Source organism: Mytilus galloprovincialis, chromosome 3 (genome assembly GCF_965363235.1).
Source record: "Mytilus galloprovincialis chromosome 3, xbMytGall1.hap1.1, whole genome shotgun sequence".
Taxonomy (NCBI): Eukaryota; Metazoa; Mollusca; class Bivalvia; order Mytilida; family Mytilidae; genus Mytilus; species Mytilus galloprovincialis.
Window position 1 is genome coordinate 90,180,683 of NC_134840.1, and position 17,327 is coordinate 90,198,009.

General features: G+C 31.3%; 1 protein-coding gene across 2 annotated transcripts in view; it reads left to right on the top strand.

Moving 5' to 3' along the window:
• Window positions 1-2,708: 2,708 nt before the first annotated feature.
• The window catches only part of LOC143069334 (alpha-actinin, sarcomeric-like), a 35,554-nt gene continuing 20,935 nt past the window's right edge, over window positions 2,709-17,327 (top strand). Inside the window, exons 1-5 of one of the 2 annotated variants that reach the window (XM_076243915.1) lie at window positions 2,709-2,933; window positions 8,144-8,378; window positions 11,093-11,179; window positions 12,307-12,394; window positions 13,434-13,512. In XM_076243915.1, the coding sequence (XP_076100030.1) occupies window positions 2,838-2,933; window positions 8,144-8,378; window positions 11,093-11,179; window positions 12,307-12,394; window positions 13,434-13,512 (585 nt within the window). In that variant the 5' untranslated portion in view covers window positions 2,709-2,837. Of the gene's footprint in view, window positions 2,934-8,143; window positions 8,379-11,092; window positions 11,180-12,306; window positions 12,395-13,433; window positions 13,513-14,409; window positions 14,489-17,327 lie in introns of both variants that reach the window. The other variant, XM_076243913.1, reaches the window with a different exon arrangement.

A 17,327-nucleotide genomic window follows, 5' to 3' on the forward strand; every position in this document is an offset into this window, starting at 1 on the left:
CATCTCGCCTTTTTATTCTGAGACGGCGTTAAGCGACAACCAATAAATCAATCGATGGCTTCAGTTGTTTAATATTCCTTGTTGCAATCGTTCATTCTTCACTTTGAGTAGATTTAAGACTTGGAGAGATCTAGGGTGACTACAGTGAACTGTCATGTGTAGTCTGGCAATGTCAAATGCCCACTTATGTCCAGATATTGTTTTGTGAAGATAAGATAATACCGGACAAAAACAAATGTTGTTTTTTCATGGAAAATTTATTATAATTAAAAAATACAAAACTGGTTTTCCTTTCTGTACACAAAACTAAAAAGCTGACATGACTAAATTAAAGTGAGACAGCACAATCTCACGGAACTCGAGCCAGGCTTTTAACAAGAAAAAGAAAAAATGTAATTGCCATATGACCTTTCACATTAATTGAAGAACTATACTTGCATTAAGCTGTGTTCGTGTCCTAACAAAGAAATTAAAGGGATATGGAGTAAATGTGCATGGGACAATATCGCAAACAATACATAAAAAAAAATACCAGTGAACAGGGCTTTTATTCCTGTTTTTCATTTAACAGTCGTTGGAGGGTTTTCAACAATGAATGAATCATGTATATCCTTCAACAAGGTCAAGACGGTTCCTAGCGTCGACAGAAGCGGTACTTAAAGTATTGTACAGTGAATATACTTTAAAGTCACAAAATATATTACACCAAAGTCTAAAAGCAGTACAAGACCAGAACAGACAGATCAGACATTTACCACCCGGTATCATATTAAAACAGCACAATGAAGCAATGAAAAACAGTTTCCATGAGTCGACCCTGACTGAACCCTTTTCTCCCAGATAGGAAGAACCAGAAGTTGGCATTGAAAAATAAAAACTTAATTTGCATAGGTATATCAATGATAACATAGCCTCCTCTTCACTTAACTCGGAAAAAAACATGTTTGGCAGGTAAAATACGTTTTTAATAGCAAAAAACAGCAGCCACACACTTGACTATATGTAAATCACGAATGTTGCTTTATCCTGCATATCGGTCTTTGATAGGGTCTATAAATACTAAAATTCTGCATTGAATTTTTATATATTTTGCTTTCAGACCAGAATATTGTCGAAAAAATAGTTGAAACAAAATTTGAGTTGAGCGGTCCCCGACTCCTCGTCGATTTTTTTTTTGTGTCCTTTTCTGCTCGTCGATAGGGGTCTATAATTCAGTTCGACAGCTTCAGACCTTTTTAACTGGCCCAAATCGCATAAAATTCACCACCAAATTTTTGGTATTATGTAAATTCATCCCGGCATCCCCTACTTAATATTTCATGCATTAAGTATAAAACGAAAATTTGAAAAGTTTACTAAAATAATATACGCTGTTCACACTAGGGACTGTATATCTAAAGAAAACGAAAATCAAAGGACGATAACTTTGTCCTCGGACCAGTCTGATTAAAACTAATTAAGCAAGTGGATAGTGGGGGCTTTTTATCAGACTGTCCTCGAACAAGACAAGTATGCCTGAGTTACAAAATTACCGAACTACAAGGCTTAGTTACTAAAAAGGTGGAATTAAATCTAAAATAAGGAGATGTGTTGTGATAGCCAATGAGACAACTCTCTACAAGAGACAAAATGAAAAAACTAACATCTATAGTTCATTTAAAAATCAAAAGCTCGTTCATATATTGTAGTGTAAGTCTTGTGAAATCCTGACCCATAAATATATTTCATGGCAAACTCGTAACCCATTCATATATTCCTCAGTTATCACATATTTTTTTTTTTACAACTTGACTTGATTTTAAATGATAAAAAATTATTAATACCAAAATCTAATCGAACTCGGTGACTATATCAGCCAACAGAACGATTGGGAAAAAATCTGACTTTTCCAAAAAAATAGTGGATTTAATTAACCTGGTTTCATAGCTAACTAAACCTCCAACTTCAATAACACATTTAGCGTTTTGTTCCGCGTACAGTCACGTTTATGCTGAATTGAATTTCCACAGAAATACGTAAGATTTGTAAGATGTCCGTCTGGTTGGTGTTATCAAAACCTTGACCGTCCTATCTTCCATGGATTGATGATAAAGTAGGTGTCCGGCAAAAGCCTTTTCTAAAATGAAAAAAAATTTAGACAAGTAAACATGTTGTTTTTATTTTGTGTGTATTTTAAAAAATCACAACGATACCATATAAAAACATAAAATTATCCAAAACACTTCAACTTATATTGGCATTTTCTCTCAAATTGTTGAATTCGAAAGAATTACTACTCAGTGGCATATTATTTAGTGGATTCACCTATTCATTTTTATATTAGCTGTTGAATTTAAATCTATGTTCTCCCAGAAAAAAATATATCAATCAGTGCACATTCAATCAGATATAGTAAAAAGACGTCAAACAAATAAGAATCGACAGGGTGATCCAGGATAAGGTCGATAAGCTATCATAACGGTTTTACTGCAAAAGTATTTTCAATTATTGAGCTCTTTTTTTATTATTATCCAATATTCTGAATTCAATCTATATTAGGTTGTACTAAATGAATTGATCTTTTAATATTTTTTAAGTGGAACGTCAATAGACAATATTTTGACAATATTTTATTGGAACCATGTAAGCCTCTTGATATTTTTTCCCGCATTTTCTTCGTTATGGTTTTAGATAAATCCAAAGGTGTTTCGAGTAAACCGGAAATAACCACGTGATCAGCGACCTCTAGTGAGGTGTAAAAACTGGTATTTCCCTCTTTGCAAAGCTAACGCCGGGGGGAAACAACAAACATCAAATATCGCTTTTAGTTCTGCCTTACACAGAGAGGAGCCTTCAAAATGGATGATTACCCAAGTGACGGATACGGAGAAGAGGAGGAGGAATGGGATAGGGAAGGGTTACTTGACCCGGCCTGGGAAAAACAACAAAAAAAGGTTTGTAAACTTGTGCCGGATATGTTTTGTCTTGACCGGTGTTTGCAGTAAGAATAGTCCAGATATTTTTGTGATTGCATACCGTTTAAAAGTTAAAAACGACATCGAATGTCGTCGAATTGCAGTTTCCAAAATTGAAAGTTTATTGAAACATATTTTCTTAGTTTTCAAAAACGTCGGCAGCCATGATGAAACCAAATAAGGAAAAGTCATAAAGGGGCGGAGCCAATATAATGGAGACTTTATGTATATGATTGATTCATAATCTGTGTCACTGTTTTAACCTTTCTATTAAAGTGCCGTTTTACTAAAATTAGTTTACAATGAATAAGGAATGGCTATTATTTAACTTGTAACAAAAAATAAAGTTTTTAATTTTGGTTTCCTTATTGTTTTCAATACGTTTTTCTTCAATTATAAATTTAAAACAAATAACAAGTGTCCATATTTTCCAGTAACTATATTTTTCCTAGATGTACTTTTCATACCGACATCATTCATATGAAAGGTAGTAGGTGTATTTAGTTACGCATGTTTAGTGATGTGTAATGATCACACACCTGGCATTCCAGAGATAGTATTACATTCCATCTAATCAATTACTTGCTATTTAATTTCACCAAGATTTATTATTTAGAAAACTTCATTGACTGGGTTTCTTTTAAACTCCTTTGTCTTTTTAATTAAGCTTTGCAATATAGTCTATGGAAAACTCTAGACACAGCAGAAAGTTTGTAACACTCCCATTACCAAAAATGGCCTTGCCAGTTGGATATCAAATCAAGGTGTTCTTCATTCACTAGCTAATTCTGAACTAGTAATCTTGACCAGCTGGATTGTATGACATTATATAACATTATGACAAGTAATATTTACTGATGAAAATGTATTATGGTAATTTTTGACATACCAGCCAGTTTCGTACTACCTAAAGGTTTTTTATCAATGTCAGATGATATTAATTAATAAGATAACGGATGCCTTATCAAAAATGATAAGTTCAAAAAGGGTTGTAAATTAATATGAATAGAAAATAGTTAATTTATTTACTCCAGGCCATTAAAAAAACTGATGTTTATAAAAAGAAAACCATACTTTGATTTATAGAGATTGCTTATATTAAAAATTATAATACAAAGTTCAAGGTCAGCAATGTAGTATGTACATTCTGATTATGATCCAGTGTGTAAGCACAAAATGTTTATTGCTTGCAGTGGTTTTTGTTGAACTACATCCTACTATAAAATGTGATAAATTTAATTATTTTGCAAAAGTAAACTTTATTGGTATATAAAAGACCTTCATATTCTCTGCTTAATACTAAATTCTTGAACATGTGGCTGTGGCTTCTTATTTTTTATCACCTTGTGCGACAAAACTGTAAATTTTGTTAGCTTACTCTGCATTGTGATATGAACAATTGTGACTTTCCATTGGGTATATTTAAGTACAAATGTATTTGAAAGAATGACAAACACACTCCTTTTCCTCTGTGGTTACTTTAATAATGATCAAAATATTCAAACTGTTACCAAGATTAAGTACAGTTTTATCCTATAAAGAGTCTGTGTGCACTTAAGCTAAAAAAAAGTTGCTTGTGATATCCAATTTTAGTCATTAATAAGCATCTGTCTAAATTTCATGAAATTCCAAAACGGTTTTACAAAGTTATTGATGACTGAAAAACTTGAACCTCAGACTGAACTTGAATGTTAAATGTGAAAAATCGAAGTCCATTTATCAGTAAAAATCCAAAAATTCATACATGTACATGTAAACGAGTACATTTTTACATACAATGTACACATGTACATGTATTTAGACAACAGAATAAAGCCCTCTTGGGTAGTCAAGGTCATTGATGCCAAGGATTTGATACAATATAAATAAATGGGAATTTGGACTTAAAAGTTGAATTGAATTATTATGAAAATGTGTTGATTTTTTTTTTTGTTACTTTAAAATATAATCTGTTAATTCTATTTATTTAATTTTGCAAGTAAGAATGATTCAATTATAAATATAAGGATACTTAAAATAAAAATGTATAAGATATGATGCAAATTGAATAATACCTGTAATAATAAACAAATAAACCTACGATAAAAGTATACTAGTCACAGACCTTTTTAATGCAAGTTCGCAGTCTGCACGGTTAGCCACTAGTCCGATGCCCCAGACTAGTAAAATTTCATTCGGACTAGTAAGTTTTTGCAAAACTTTGTTTGGCCAAATAAGAAAAATGTCAGAATATTGGTGTTTGAACTAGTAGTTGAAAAAGTTTTTGGTGCAGATTGTGCAAACATATTTTTGACATGATGAAATCTCTAGAATTTGATTTGAATTTCTTAAATATTTTTGAAATTTAATTGGTTTAACAAGTAGAAGGATGTATGATTCATTTTTTTTGAGAAAATATAAACATCTCATGATATCAGTTTGTAGTACCAACTTTAATATGATTAACTTCCCAATATAACACATTTCACTTGAAGTATAAATAATATAAGCAATCTCTATAAATCAAAGTATGGTTTTCTTTTTATAACTATATCCAGAAACAGTGATATTGTTTGCCTCATATTACAGCCGAAATTCGGCTTTTTCCCCTAGAGAAAATTCCCAATTACTAAAAAAAAATGGCTTGAAATTCCTCCCAAAAAGTTTTACATTTTCCCCAAACAGTGATGGCATTGGTAGTAATGTTTGTAAATTTCGTATTCATGTTATTATTTTGATATTAGGAAGCACTTTTGAGATCCGGTTTTCTGATCAGAATCATCATGGTGTTTGTAACACATGTGGTTTTCAATGCATTAAGTACCATCTTTGTTTCTGTTTCTTTACCCTCTCCAAAAAGTGCCTTTCAGGTTGAAAAAAGAAATGTAAGCCATGTAGTTTAGAGGAATAATAAATAACTGAAGAAGGCCAATGGCCGAAACGTCTGAACAATTGGTTTATTTATACAATTATGAAAATGTCTGACAACCAAAATATACATGAAAAACAGTGCAAAAAAGACAGCACAGGTCAGCAAATAATCGGAGATGGGTTTAAAATAAAATATACAAATTTCCCAATTTCAATAAAAAATATGCATTTTCCCAATAAAAAACGGTAGAGGTAGTTTTGAAAAAAGACTACAATATCACTGAGAAATGAGGTTATATAGACAGTCTATGTGAACCTCCACCCTTCACACTTTCAGATGATAAATTGCTGAATTTTATTGTTTTCTTCACTTTTACTATACCAGAGTAATACTACTTGATTTTTGGATTTTTATTTTTGGGAAAAAATCAAGTTTTGTGGGTTTTGAATGATATAAAAATAATGTAGATAAATGGCCATGGGAGAACAAAATTTTGAAATTGAAAGGAGATTTATATAGAATATTTTGGACCAAAAAGCAGAAGCATTTTTTCACTAACTTTTAAAAGTTAAACCCATTTACTATATGAATTTAATTTTCATTCCTTTTTCTTACAGTGTAGTTTCACTACTAGTTTGTCACAAATTCCTGTCTCTCCAGTGTTTTTCCATCTATTGGGTGCATTATGGAAAAAATATTTTGGTACATGTATACATGTACATTCTTAAATTAGCCTGTGTTCCTAAACATTGTTTATTTGTTAAATATGCCCATCAACTTTCCATAAAACTTTGACTTTTACCTTATCTTTTAAAATCAGCTGCTAGATTATCTTGACATAGGTCCTAATCCACATAAAATTTCACTTTTTATTGCCAATGAATTCTTATTTCAAGATTGATTAAATGCAAAATAGTTCATGTGTAAATACTTTTTTGTTTATATGTACATGCTTAGTTTGGATATTCTCATTTTTTTTTACATAAATAAAATGGTTAAACATACATGTACATTTTGTACATGCCAGTCAAATCATAAGACAGGTGTTATAGTCCTGTCAAATTTTTACATGTATGATGTAGCACACATTCAACCACATACACATGTCATGTATTTACATGCACATGTACGCAATTACATTGTACATGTCTTTGGTTGATGTGTTCTCTTTATATGATGCATACTTGGTCAATTTTAAAAAAGTACAAAGTACAGTTTTACATGATTATCTCTTTTATAACAGATTTTCATTTACATTGACAAAAATCATTAGCTCCTTTTTTCATTACCAAAACTCATCTACCTTCTTGCAGAGTTCGTACAAGTATGCTAGTTTCCATTATCTTGTGTGAATAATTCACTACACTCATTTGCTTTTTCAAGGATTAAATTTATTGTCAGATTTAATTTGGTATGAAAAAAGTCACATTTAGCAATTAAAATAAAAGTCATAAAGATGAATTCTTGCATGTATAGTAAATCAAGCACATGTTTATGATTGGTGAAAAATTCATGGAAACTGCCTTCCTATTTTACTAAATAAAAGTTTTGATATTCAAGCAGTAATTGCTTATAGCCTATGCAGAAAAGTGATTACATAATGAAATAACTCATCTGATCTTGATCAGTTCATTCTTCTATCAGTAACATTGAAGATATACAGATCATTAGAAAATATCTCATGAAGGCATCAAAATAGTAATTCATAGAGCCTTTCAATTATTATATAATATAGAATGGCAGTTTTATTACTGGGAAAGGATTTGAAACAAAAATTAATGCAAATTTGGTAAAATTTTTTAAAACAGATCTTAATGAAATGACCAAATTTATTACTGTATAACATTGTACAATGCAAATTATCTTTCTAAAATGCTCAATACCAGGTAGTAAAGTTACATTTTGTTTAAATACATGACAGTATGTGTAATGCAATGTTAATGTACAGTACACGTTTTCATAAGAACAAAGTTATGTTGTATTGAAATTCTTAGGTTAGTAAGGGACGACATCAAAAGATCGATGTAGGATAAAAAACTTAAATCAAATAGTTTGGGGGTGGGGGGGGGGGGGGGGGTTAAAATTCTGCAAGTTTTGTATATCTAAAATCGATTTTTACAAATATCCCTATTGGAAAATCAATTTTTCCCAAATTAAGTTAAGAGGGGGGTGGGGGTCAGCGAAAAAACTATGTGAATTAAGTTTTTTATCCTACATTGAACTTTTGATGTCGTCCCTAATAGTATACCAACTATTTTTGAGTGTTCCTGAAGAAGGTTGACCCAAAAAAGTACCAAATTTATTTTTTGTTAATTAATTCAATGGTTTTATTTTCTAGACATTCACAGCATGGTGCAATTCACATCTACGAAAAGCAGGAACTCAAATAGAAGACATAGATGAAGACTTTAAAAATGGCTTAAAACTTATGTTATTATTAGAAGTTATATCAGGGGAACAGTTACCCAGACCAGATAGAGGAAAGATGAGGTTTCACAAAATTGCCAATGTGAATAAAGCTCTTGATTTTATTGCCAGCAAGGGTGTTAGATTAGTGTCTATTGGAGCAGAGGGTAAGATATCAGTTCAATACGGATTAACGATGATATTTAAAGGATTTTTCTTCACCAGTTTAGTGTATTTAACATAGTGAATGTGGGCAGATGTCAACAAAGGATTATCTATTGTGACTGCTTAATGCATAAAATAATTTTCACCTGCATACAAAATGAATATACCACATGGATATACTTCATTCATGAATACAGTTACTTGTACATCAAATATGACTTTTATGTTGGTGTTGTAAATAGGAAAAGATGATTTTTCATATTTAAACAAGTGGTACTGATTGCATTGATAAAAAAATAAGCAGATGTTGTATGATTGCCAGTAAGACACCTCTCTACAAGAGACCAAATGACACAGAAACTATAGGTCACCATATGGCTGTCAACAATGAGTAAAGCCCATACCACATAGTCAGCTATTAAATGCCCTGAAATGTCAAATGTAAAACAATTCAGACGAGGAAAACTATCACCTAATTTATGCACAAAATAATGAACGAAAAACAATGATAACTAAGACTACATCATAAGAACAAACTATAAAATCAGCTGAAAAAGGTTTTACTCATCTGACAGATGGATACAAATAAGTTGATGTGGACAGTGTACCATCTTCACAACAAAAAAGACATTAGGCCTAAAAAAAAATAATGTTGTGTTTCCGATCACCCCCTTGAAATTTGGAAGGGACGGTAGGTAGGGATTTTTTTTTTTATAATATTATGAAATAAGCTTAAGTTATATAAAACTCAATTTCCAGTTACCAGACAAAAGTTTGGGATTTCATAGAAAGAGATTGATTACCCACTTTAAAAATCTCCCTGAGATACCTTTTAGTTTACCCCTTTTAAAATCCCCCTGAAATAACTTTTAGTTTACCCCCTTTTAAAATACCCCTGAAAAAAAACTAAGTCCAAACCTAAAAAAAAATTGGGCAGCACTTCCCCATGGAAATTAGCTTTTTAAACCCAATTCCCCTGTTTCGATCAGGACCAAAAGTTTGGGATTGTCAAAGAAAGAAATTGAGAAGATGTGGGGCAGATTCATTTATAGGAACATGAACCAAACATCATCCCAAACCTACAGATAGACAAATATATTATATACACTGTTCCCTGGCAGGACACTTTCTTTTGGCAAAGCATCTGTGGCTTTTCATCAGAATGTCTAAAGCGTTGATTGGCTGACCAGTTTCAGATGGATTAATATCAGGTTCATTTTGAAGAAGGGTCTGGCATGAAAATTTGATAAATTTAATTCCAAAAGATTGCATTGTTCCAACTGTATTATATGTCTCTGTTGTCATCAATCTCGGTCCAGTCATTTTTGCCGAGCACAAAATTTGTGTTGTGTATTCTTTTTCATCGATGTTAGACATTGGATGAATTTCATTGCTATAAATGTCAAAAAAGGTGTTACTTTCTGTAAAATTTAGAAATATTTTTTTCTCCGCGAAATGGTCACACTTTCCACATTGGACATTGAATAGGACCTGTTCTGTTGCCATGTTCAAACACTGACAAACGAAAGTAACTACTGCGCATGCTCCCGCATATATAATTAGCCAAGAAGATTCCACTTTCCAGTACATTCTAAAAATTAGCGTTGTTTTCTTTTGGGACGATAAAAAGATTGAGGGACTTTGAATTTTTTATTTTCTCTCAGAATAAATGGTCGGTAGGTATACAAATTATTTTTTTTCCCACATCAGCTTTAAAAACTTTTGAGTCGGGGGGTCCGAAGGACGGTCGGTCGGGTGACCGGAAACACAACATTTTTTTTTAGGCCTTAAGTACATTGTACGTGAAGTACAGATATGAGAGTACACACAGTTACTGAAAGCTAATTCAAAACCAATAACCCTTATAAAAAAAACTATCATGCATCTTAGACTAATATAGGATTATCAACCCATACACATCCAATAGATTTAGTGTGAAGATGTCTTAAATAGTCAGAGAAAAACATGACCTTATGCAACGCCAAGATACAGGGATCAACAGATTGTAAAGCCATGAATGTGTTTATGTACAAACATGTACTGTGGATTTATTTATTTTCGTCAAGTGGATATCAGTTTTAGTGGATTGCTGAAAACTTGCATTTACGTGGATATGTGATTTCGTGGTTTTGGCAATATCTGTTTACCAAGCCTTTTGAAATATGTTATTTGTTGAACATTTGAATTCATTGTTTGTCTATACCTATGAAAATTGGTATCCAATGAAAAATAATGTATCCACAGTATAGGAAAGTAAAATTAGTTTGATTTTAATTGACTGATTATGAGTGATAACAAAAATCAATATTAATACCAATAAAGATCCAATTACAGTGTTGAATTTCTCATGCAATAACAATGGAATAGATGAGAAAAGAAGCTGAATATTATTGGCCCTGAATTCCAAAATACAAACCAGATGAAAAACAACTTATACTTTAATAACAACACATAATCCAAAAATAAAACATCTCTACCTACCCTAGACAGGAAAGATCAACAATGATTTTGCATCACAGAACCCCTTTTTGATGATGTTCTCTAGTGATGTTACAAAGTCAAATTTCAACTTGAAAGGTCTTGTAAAGAATAAAGCACTAAAAATATAAACTTTTATTCCTATTAATTGTTTATTAAAGATATATGTTTATTTATACACATTTGAATTTGTTATTACTAATTCTTTAAAATGATTTTTTTCCCTTTTTTTCTCCAGAAATTGTAGACGGTAATTGTAAAATGACACTTGGTATGATATGGACCATTATTCTGAGATTTGCCATTCAAGATATTACTGTAGAAGGTTAGTCATCATTTACTCCTCAACTACCACAGCAGATTCTAATAGTAAAAATAGGTTATTGCACTAATGTTATTAAGTATTAACTGGCTGTTACTGTTATGGCCCTGTTATATTTTCAATGTTAGCTGTATTTGAATCCAGACTTGAAGAGTTGAGAGCCATTATAGCTGATAGAGAATCTATAACAGGGTCAATACAGAAACAGTCAGTTCATAACACTTTTATATAAACTAGGTTAGATAAACCTACACACATTGACACATGAACTAAGAAACTAATTACCATGAAGGAGATTCAGAATTTCATATCTGAACTTGGTCTTTTAGCATTCACATCCATGGATTTGTTTTTTGTCAATATTGTCAGATGTAATTTCTGATTTCTTGTCCAAGTACTTAATGTTATGCTATTACAATTATCTTTATTTAGCGAATATAAATAAGCTGGGAAGAATAATTAAGACAGATTTACTATTCTTACTTTGAGTAGTCTGTGTTCTGATGATTGATCATTATTGCACATTGTGATTTGCTAGTGTCCTTTATTATTAACCAACTTACTACAATATGTTTATGCTTTATAAATGGAAAATATCGACAACTGGTCATTAGCATGATTAGGAATGGAGAAAAAGCTACCACAGTCTTAACTTAGTCACAGAGCTTGCCTCAGGGCCATTGCAACCATCTTTGGCCATTATCAATACCTTGGGCATGTTATAGGGCCAATATTAAAAAGTCCATACATTTATAATAAAATAATAAAGAAGGTTATACTGCTCCAGCTCACCAAACATGCTAAGTTCTTCTAAAGGGCACAAAGTTGTGAACCAGCTGTTTTAATTTTATTAGAAAAAAAGGTGAATGTGGTATGATTGTCTATCAGACAACCATCACCAGAGCTCTCACATACCCAAGAAACTGATTATTTTTTTATTCCATTGGATCAATTTCTGAACAAAGCAAAGTGATCTATACAGGCTCCTTTGAGCTTCTAGTTTTATTTGTTGGTACATGTACATGTACTAATAATCATGGTTTTGGTAGACATTGGTATTTGTTATTGAAATATTGTGCATATAGAATTTATTTAAATCAGTTGTTGACAATATTTTTGTTTACTTTCAGAATTAACAGCAAAAGAAGGTCTTCTGCTTTGGTGTCAAAGAAAGACTGCACCTTATAAAAATGTTAATGTTCAGAATTTCCATATGAGGCAAGTCAAATACCCTGCACAAGTCGGTGACTGAATAAAAGGAATTTAAACAATGTACAGATGTATATATGCTATGGTATTAGATGCCAATAATCAAAATACTTAAGATTAGGAAATATATGTTGGTCTTGTCTGTGGTGTAGTCCATGATGTAGTCATGGATGTGAAACATTAGGCAGCAACAGCATTATTTGTTTGAAGGTTTATATTTCAGTCAGTGGAAGACTTTGAAACTTCATAACATGTATACTAAATGTTTTGAAGCTTTTGTCTGGCATATATATGTTTTCCTTAACCTCATTTTCAAGGTTCATCTGACCTTGACTTTCTTTTCAATGTTTTTTGGTCAATGTTAATTTTTCAGTGTTTAGTCTGTTTTGAAGTGTTTCCTTAATTTTTTAAGCAAAAGTCAGTTATTTTATGTGTATGGAATGATTGAAGGGTGAAAATGTCCTTCTAGTAGGGTTATCTGACCTTGACTTCATTTTCATGGATGGTTAATTTTTGTACTAGTCAAACATAAATTCCAGTCATGATCACACAGTTAAGCAGGTGAAACATTTCTGCAGGTACACTTGTATAAGCTGTCCAGAAAGAAAAGAAAGCCTGTATCAAATCTTTCTATATCACATTCTTATAAGATTAAAGGTTTACAGTGTTTCTTACTCATAGGGAAACTTTTGTTAATTTTGGAACAGTCTCCATGACATGATCTATTAGTTAATGGATATCATTAAGTATGTGCTAACACAAGCTTCCTTGCTCAAACACTGTTTTTTTTTAATATACTCATGAGATGTGAAAATTGTGTGATACTATTGTTTGGTCTAGAGTCGGGACTACTTTAGGTAACATAACCATGATAACTGTTTAATATTATACAAAGATTCATTTTCATATAAATGCACCATATTCAAGGCATATATGAAAATTCATTATTAAATCACCCTTTACACAGAAAATTCATCAGTTGTGATTTATATGATATAAGTCAAAATACTTATATAGCAGTGTATTAAAACCATTTTGATTATTTCAGTTGGAAGGATGGTCTAGCATTCTGTGCCTTAATCCATAGACATCGTCCTGAGTTAATAGATTATTACAAGCTTTCAAGGGTAAACACACTGCACCCCTGATGTTAATTCTGTTAGTTTGCAGAACCCATGTAATATCTCCTATTTTAGAGGAAAAACGAGATGTGCTGTTGCATGCATTTTTATTTCATAGAGTGAAAAAAGTAGAAAGTATGAACTTATGACAATGAAGTGATAAATATTCAAGAAGCTAAAAATAATAAACTATAAAAAATATACCTAGATTTTGTGTTTTATGTTTGGAACGTTTTGCTATGAAATTTGTTCAATATATCTTTCTATTTAAAAGGAAAAAAAATGATATTTTGTGTTATCAGTAAAACTTTGAAATTAGCCTAACTTGATCATTGTCATTCTCTGATTGCTTGTTTATTTGTGCTTGGATAAAATAGTGTTGGTTCTGGTTATCTGAAATCTATTTTTAGTTATCCCCATTCTGTACTAGATTTTGATTAATATGTCTTATTCTTGACTTGTTTTTAATTTCTCAAACATGAAATATAATTTTTGAAACTTAAGACTTTTTTTAAAAAGTTTATTAAGAACACTTTAGTTCCAAAAAGACAAATATTGTTAAAAGATATCTATACCAGAATCTCACAAAAAATTTCAAGCACTCTAACAGAATTGAATCTGAGTTAAGCATGTATTGAAATCTTGTTTTTCAGTTATTTAAAATGTCTATTACCAGTACATGTCTGTCATTTTGTAAACAGAAATTTTATTCATATTGATCTTTTGATGATAAAAACCATGAACATTTCATCATGTCATTAAATCTAACTAATGCAGAAGAATTTTATGCATGTTGTTTTGAGAGTGATCATTAGAAAGTAAAACAAATGACAGACATGTAATTAATCAGAACCACATAGTACAAAATCCTTAACCCAGCATGTATTTGCTTTTTGTCTTCAGCTTTAAGGATGGACTGGCATTTTGTGCCTTGATTCATAGACATCGTCCAGATTTAATAGATTACCACAAATTATCAAAGGTGAGTGAAGGAAGCCATGTTTAACTACAGAAAAAACCCCAACAACTTTCAACTCAACAAGAGTAACTAGTTAAATACATTTTTTATGGAATTGAAAGTCATAACTTGGTTGTATTGTATATCCTAAGTAAGAAAAAGATCAAACAAAAAGCAATGTTTTATGAATGACCTTTGATCTTCCAAATTTGAGGAATTTTCAAATACATTTATTTTAAGAGTTAGTTTAGCCAGAAAGTTCATTTCTTTGATCTACAATTATAGTAACATTCTTTTTATGCCCCGTTGGTAAGGGAGGGGCATTAAGTTTTACCCTTGTCGGTCTGTACATATGTCCCTAAGTTTGTTTCTATTCTCTCACTTTAGTTTGCCTCAACCAAATATGAAACCTACAAAATGCTGATACCTAACAACACAAGATCAAGTGTGATATTGGGTGGCTTCACTATAACTGTTAAAGAGTTATGCCCCTTTACCAATAGAAAAAATGCTGATTTTTGTTTCCATTCTCTAACATTAGTTTGCCTCAATCAAATGTTATGAAACTTATACACAATGCTTATAACATAATACAGATAAGTTCGAAATTGGATGCCCCTTTATGAACATTAAAATTGCTGAATTTTGTTTTCATTCTCTAACTTTAATATGCCTCAACCAAATGTTCTGAAACTTGTACACCATGCTTATTACCACAAAATACAGATCAAATAGCGTCACTTTTATCATTTTTATATGACTGCAAATTTTGAAAAAATTTTCGTCATATATTGCTATCACGTTGGCGTCGTCGTCGTCGTCCGAATACTTTTAGTTTTCGCACTCTAACTTTAGTAAAAATTAATAAAAATCTATGAAATTTTAACACAAGGTTTATGACCATAAAAGGAAGGTTGGTATTGATTTTGGGAGTTTTGGTCCCAACATTTTAGGAATTAGGGGCCAAAAAGGGCCCAAATAAGCATTTTCTTGGTTTTCGCACTATAACTTTAGTTTAAGTTAATAGAAATCTATGAAATTTTGACACAAGGTTGATGACCACAAAAGAAAGGTTGGGATTGATTTTAGGAGTTTAGGTCCCAACAGTTTAGGAATTAGGGGCCAAAAAGGGACCCAAATAAGCATTTTTCTTGGTTTTCGCACCATAACGTTAGTATAAGTTAATAGAAATCTATGAAATTTAAACACAAGGTTAATGACCATAAAAGGAAGGTTGGTATTGATTTTGGGAGTTTTGGTCCCAACAGTTTAGGAAAAAGGGGCCCAAAGGGTCCAAAATTAAACTTTGTTTGATTTCATCAAAATTGAATAATTGGGGTTCTTTGATATGCCGAATCTAACTGTGTATGTAGATTCTTAACTTTTGGTCATGTTTTCAAATTGGTCTACATTAAGGTCCAAAGGGTCCATAATTAAACTTAGTTTGATTTTGACAAAAAATGAATCGGTTGGGTTCTTTGATATGTTGAATCTAAAAATGTACTTAGATTCTTGATTATTGGCCCAGTTTTCAAGTTGGTCCAAATCGGGGTCCAAAATTAAACTTTTTTGATTTCATCAAAAATTGAATAAATGGGGTTCTTTGATATGCCAAATCTAACTGTGTATGTAGATTCTTCATTTTTGGTCCCGTTTTCAAATTGGCCTACATTAAGGTCCAAAGGGTCCAAAATTAAACTAAGTTTGATTTTAACAAAAATTAAATTCTTGGGCCTCTTTGATATGCTGAATCTAAACATGTACTTAGATTTTTGATTATGGGCCCAGTTTTCAAGTTGGTCCAAATCAGGATCTAAAATTATTATATTAAGTATTGTGCAATAGCAAGTCTTTTCAATTGCACAGTATTGTGCAATGGCAAGAAATATCTAATTTCACAATATTGTGAAATAGCAATTTTTTTTTTAATTAGAGTTATCTTTCTTTGTCCAAAATAGTAAGCAAGAAATATCTTATTGCAAGATTTTTTTTTAATTGGAGTTATCTTTCTTTGTCCAGAATCAACTTAAATCTTTGTTATATACAATATACAATGTATATTCACTTTTTACTACCAACTGATAAATTTAAATAATCTTTACCATTCAGTGATAACAAGCAGTTTTTTTACATCTTAATATTTTATGATGTATTTAAATGAGTAGTTATTGTTGCAAACTCCATTAGAATATTTTAATTGAGATTAGTTTTGGAATAAGGGAAAGGGGGATGTGATTAAAAAATTGGGTTCAATTTTTCTCATTTGAAATTTCATAAATAAAAAGAAAATTTCTTCAAACATTTTTTGAGAGGATTAATATTGAACAGCATAGTAAATTGCTCTAAGAGAAAACAAAAATTTTAAGTTCATTAGAACACATTCATTCTGTGTCAGAAACCTATGCTGTGTCAACTATTCAATCACAATCCAAATTTAGAGCTGAATCCAGCTTGAATGTTGTGTCCATACTTGCCCCAACCGTTCAGGGTTCAACCTCTGCGGTCGTATAAAGCTACGCCCTGCGAAGCATCTGGTTCATTTATGTCCTCTTAATAACTTTATACGATAAGCAAGCAGGGGCATCACATTCACAATTTTTTTTTTCAGTTGTTGCTTATCCTTTTTTCGCTGCCGATTTATTTTTTTGCCAAATTTGTGCATTTACCTTTTGCCAGCATGCATTGAATTAACCTTGTGTTCAGCAAATGGCTGATATTTTTTAGAAATGCAAATTTTATAATAGTTCTGATTACTTGTTGTGAATTACTAACACTTTTGTAGAAAAATGTTTTATACAAAATAACTGATTTATTAATACATATGAGTATGATAGCAAAACACACCAATGAACAAAAACATTTA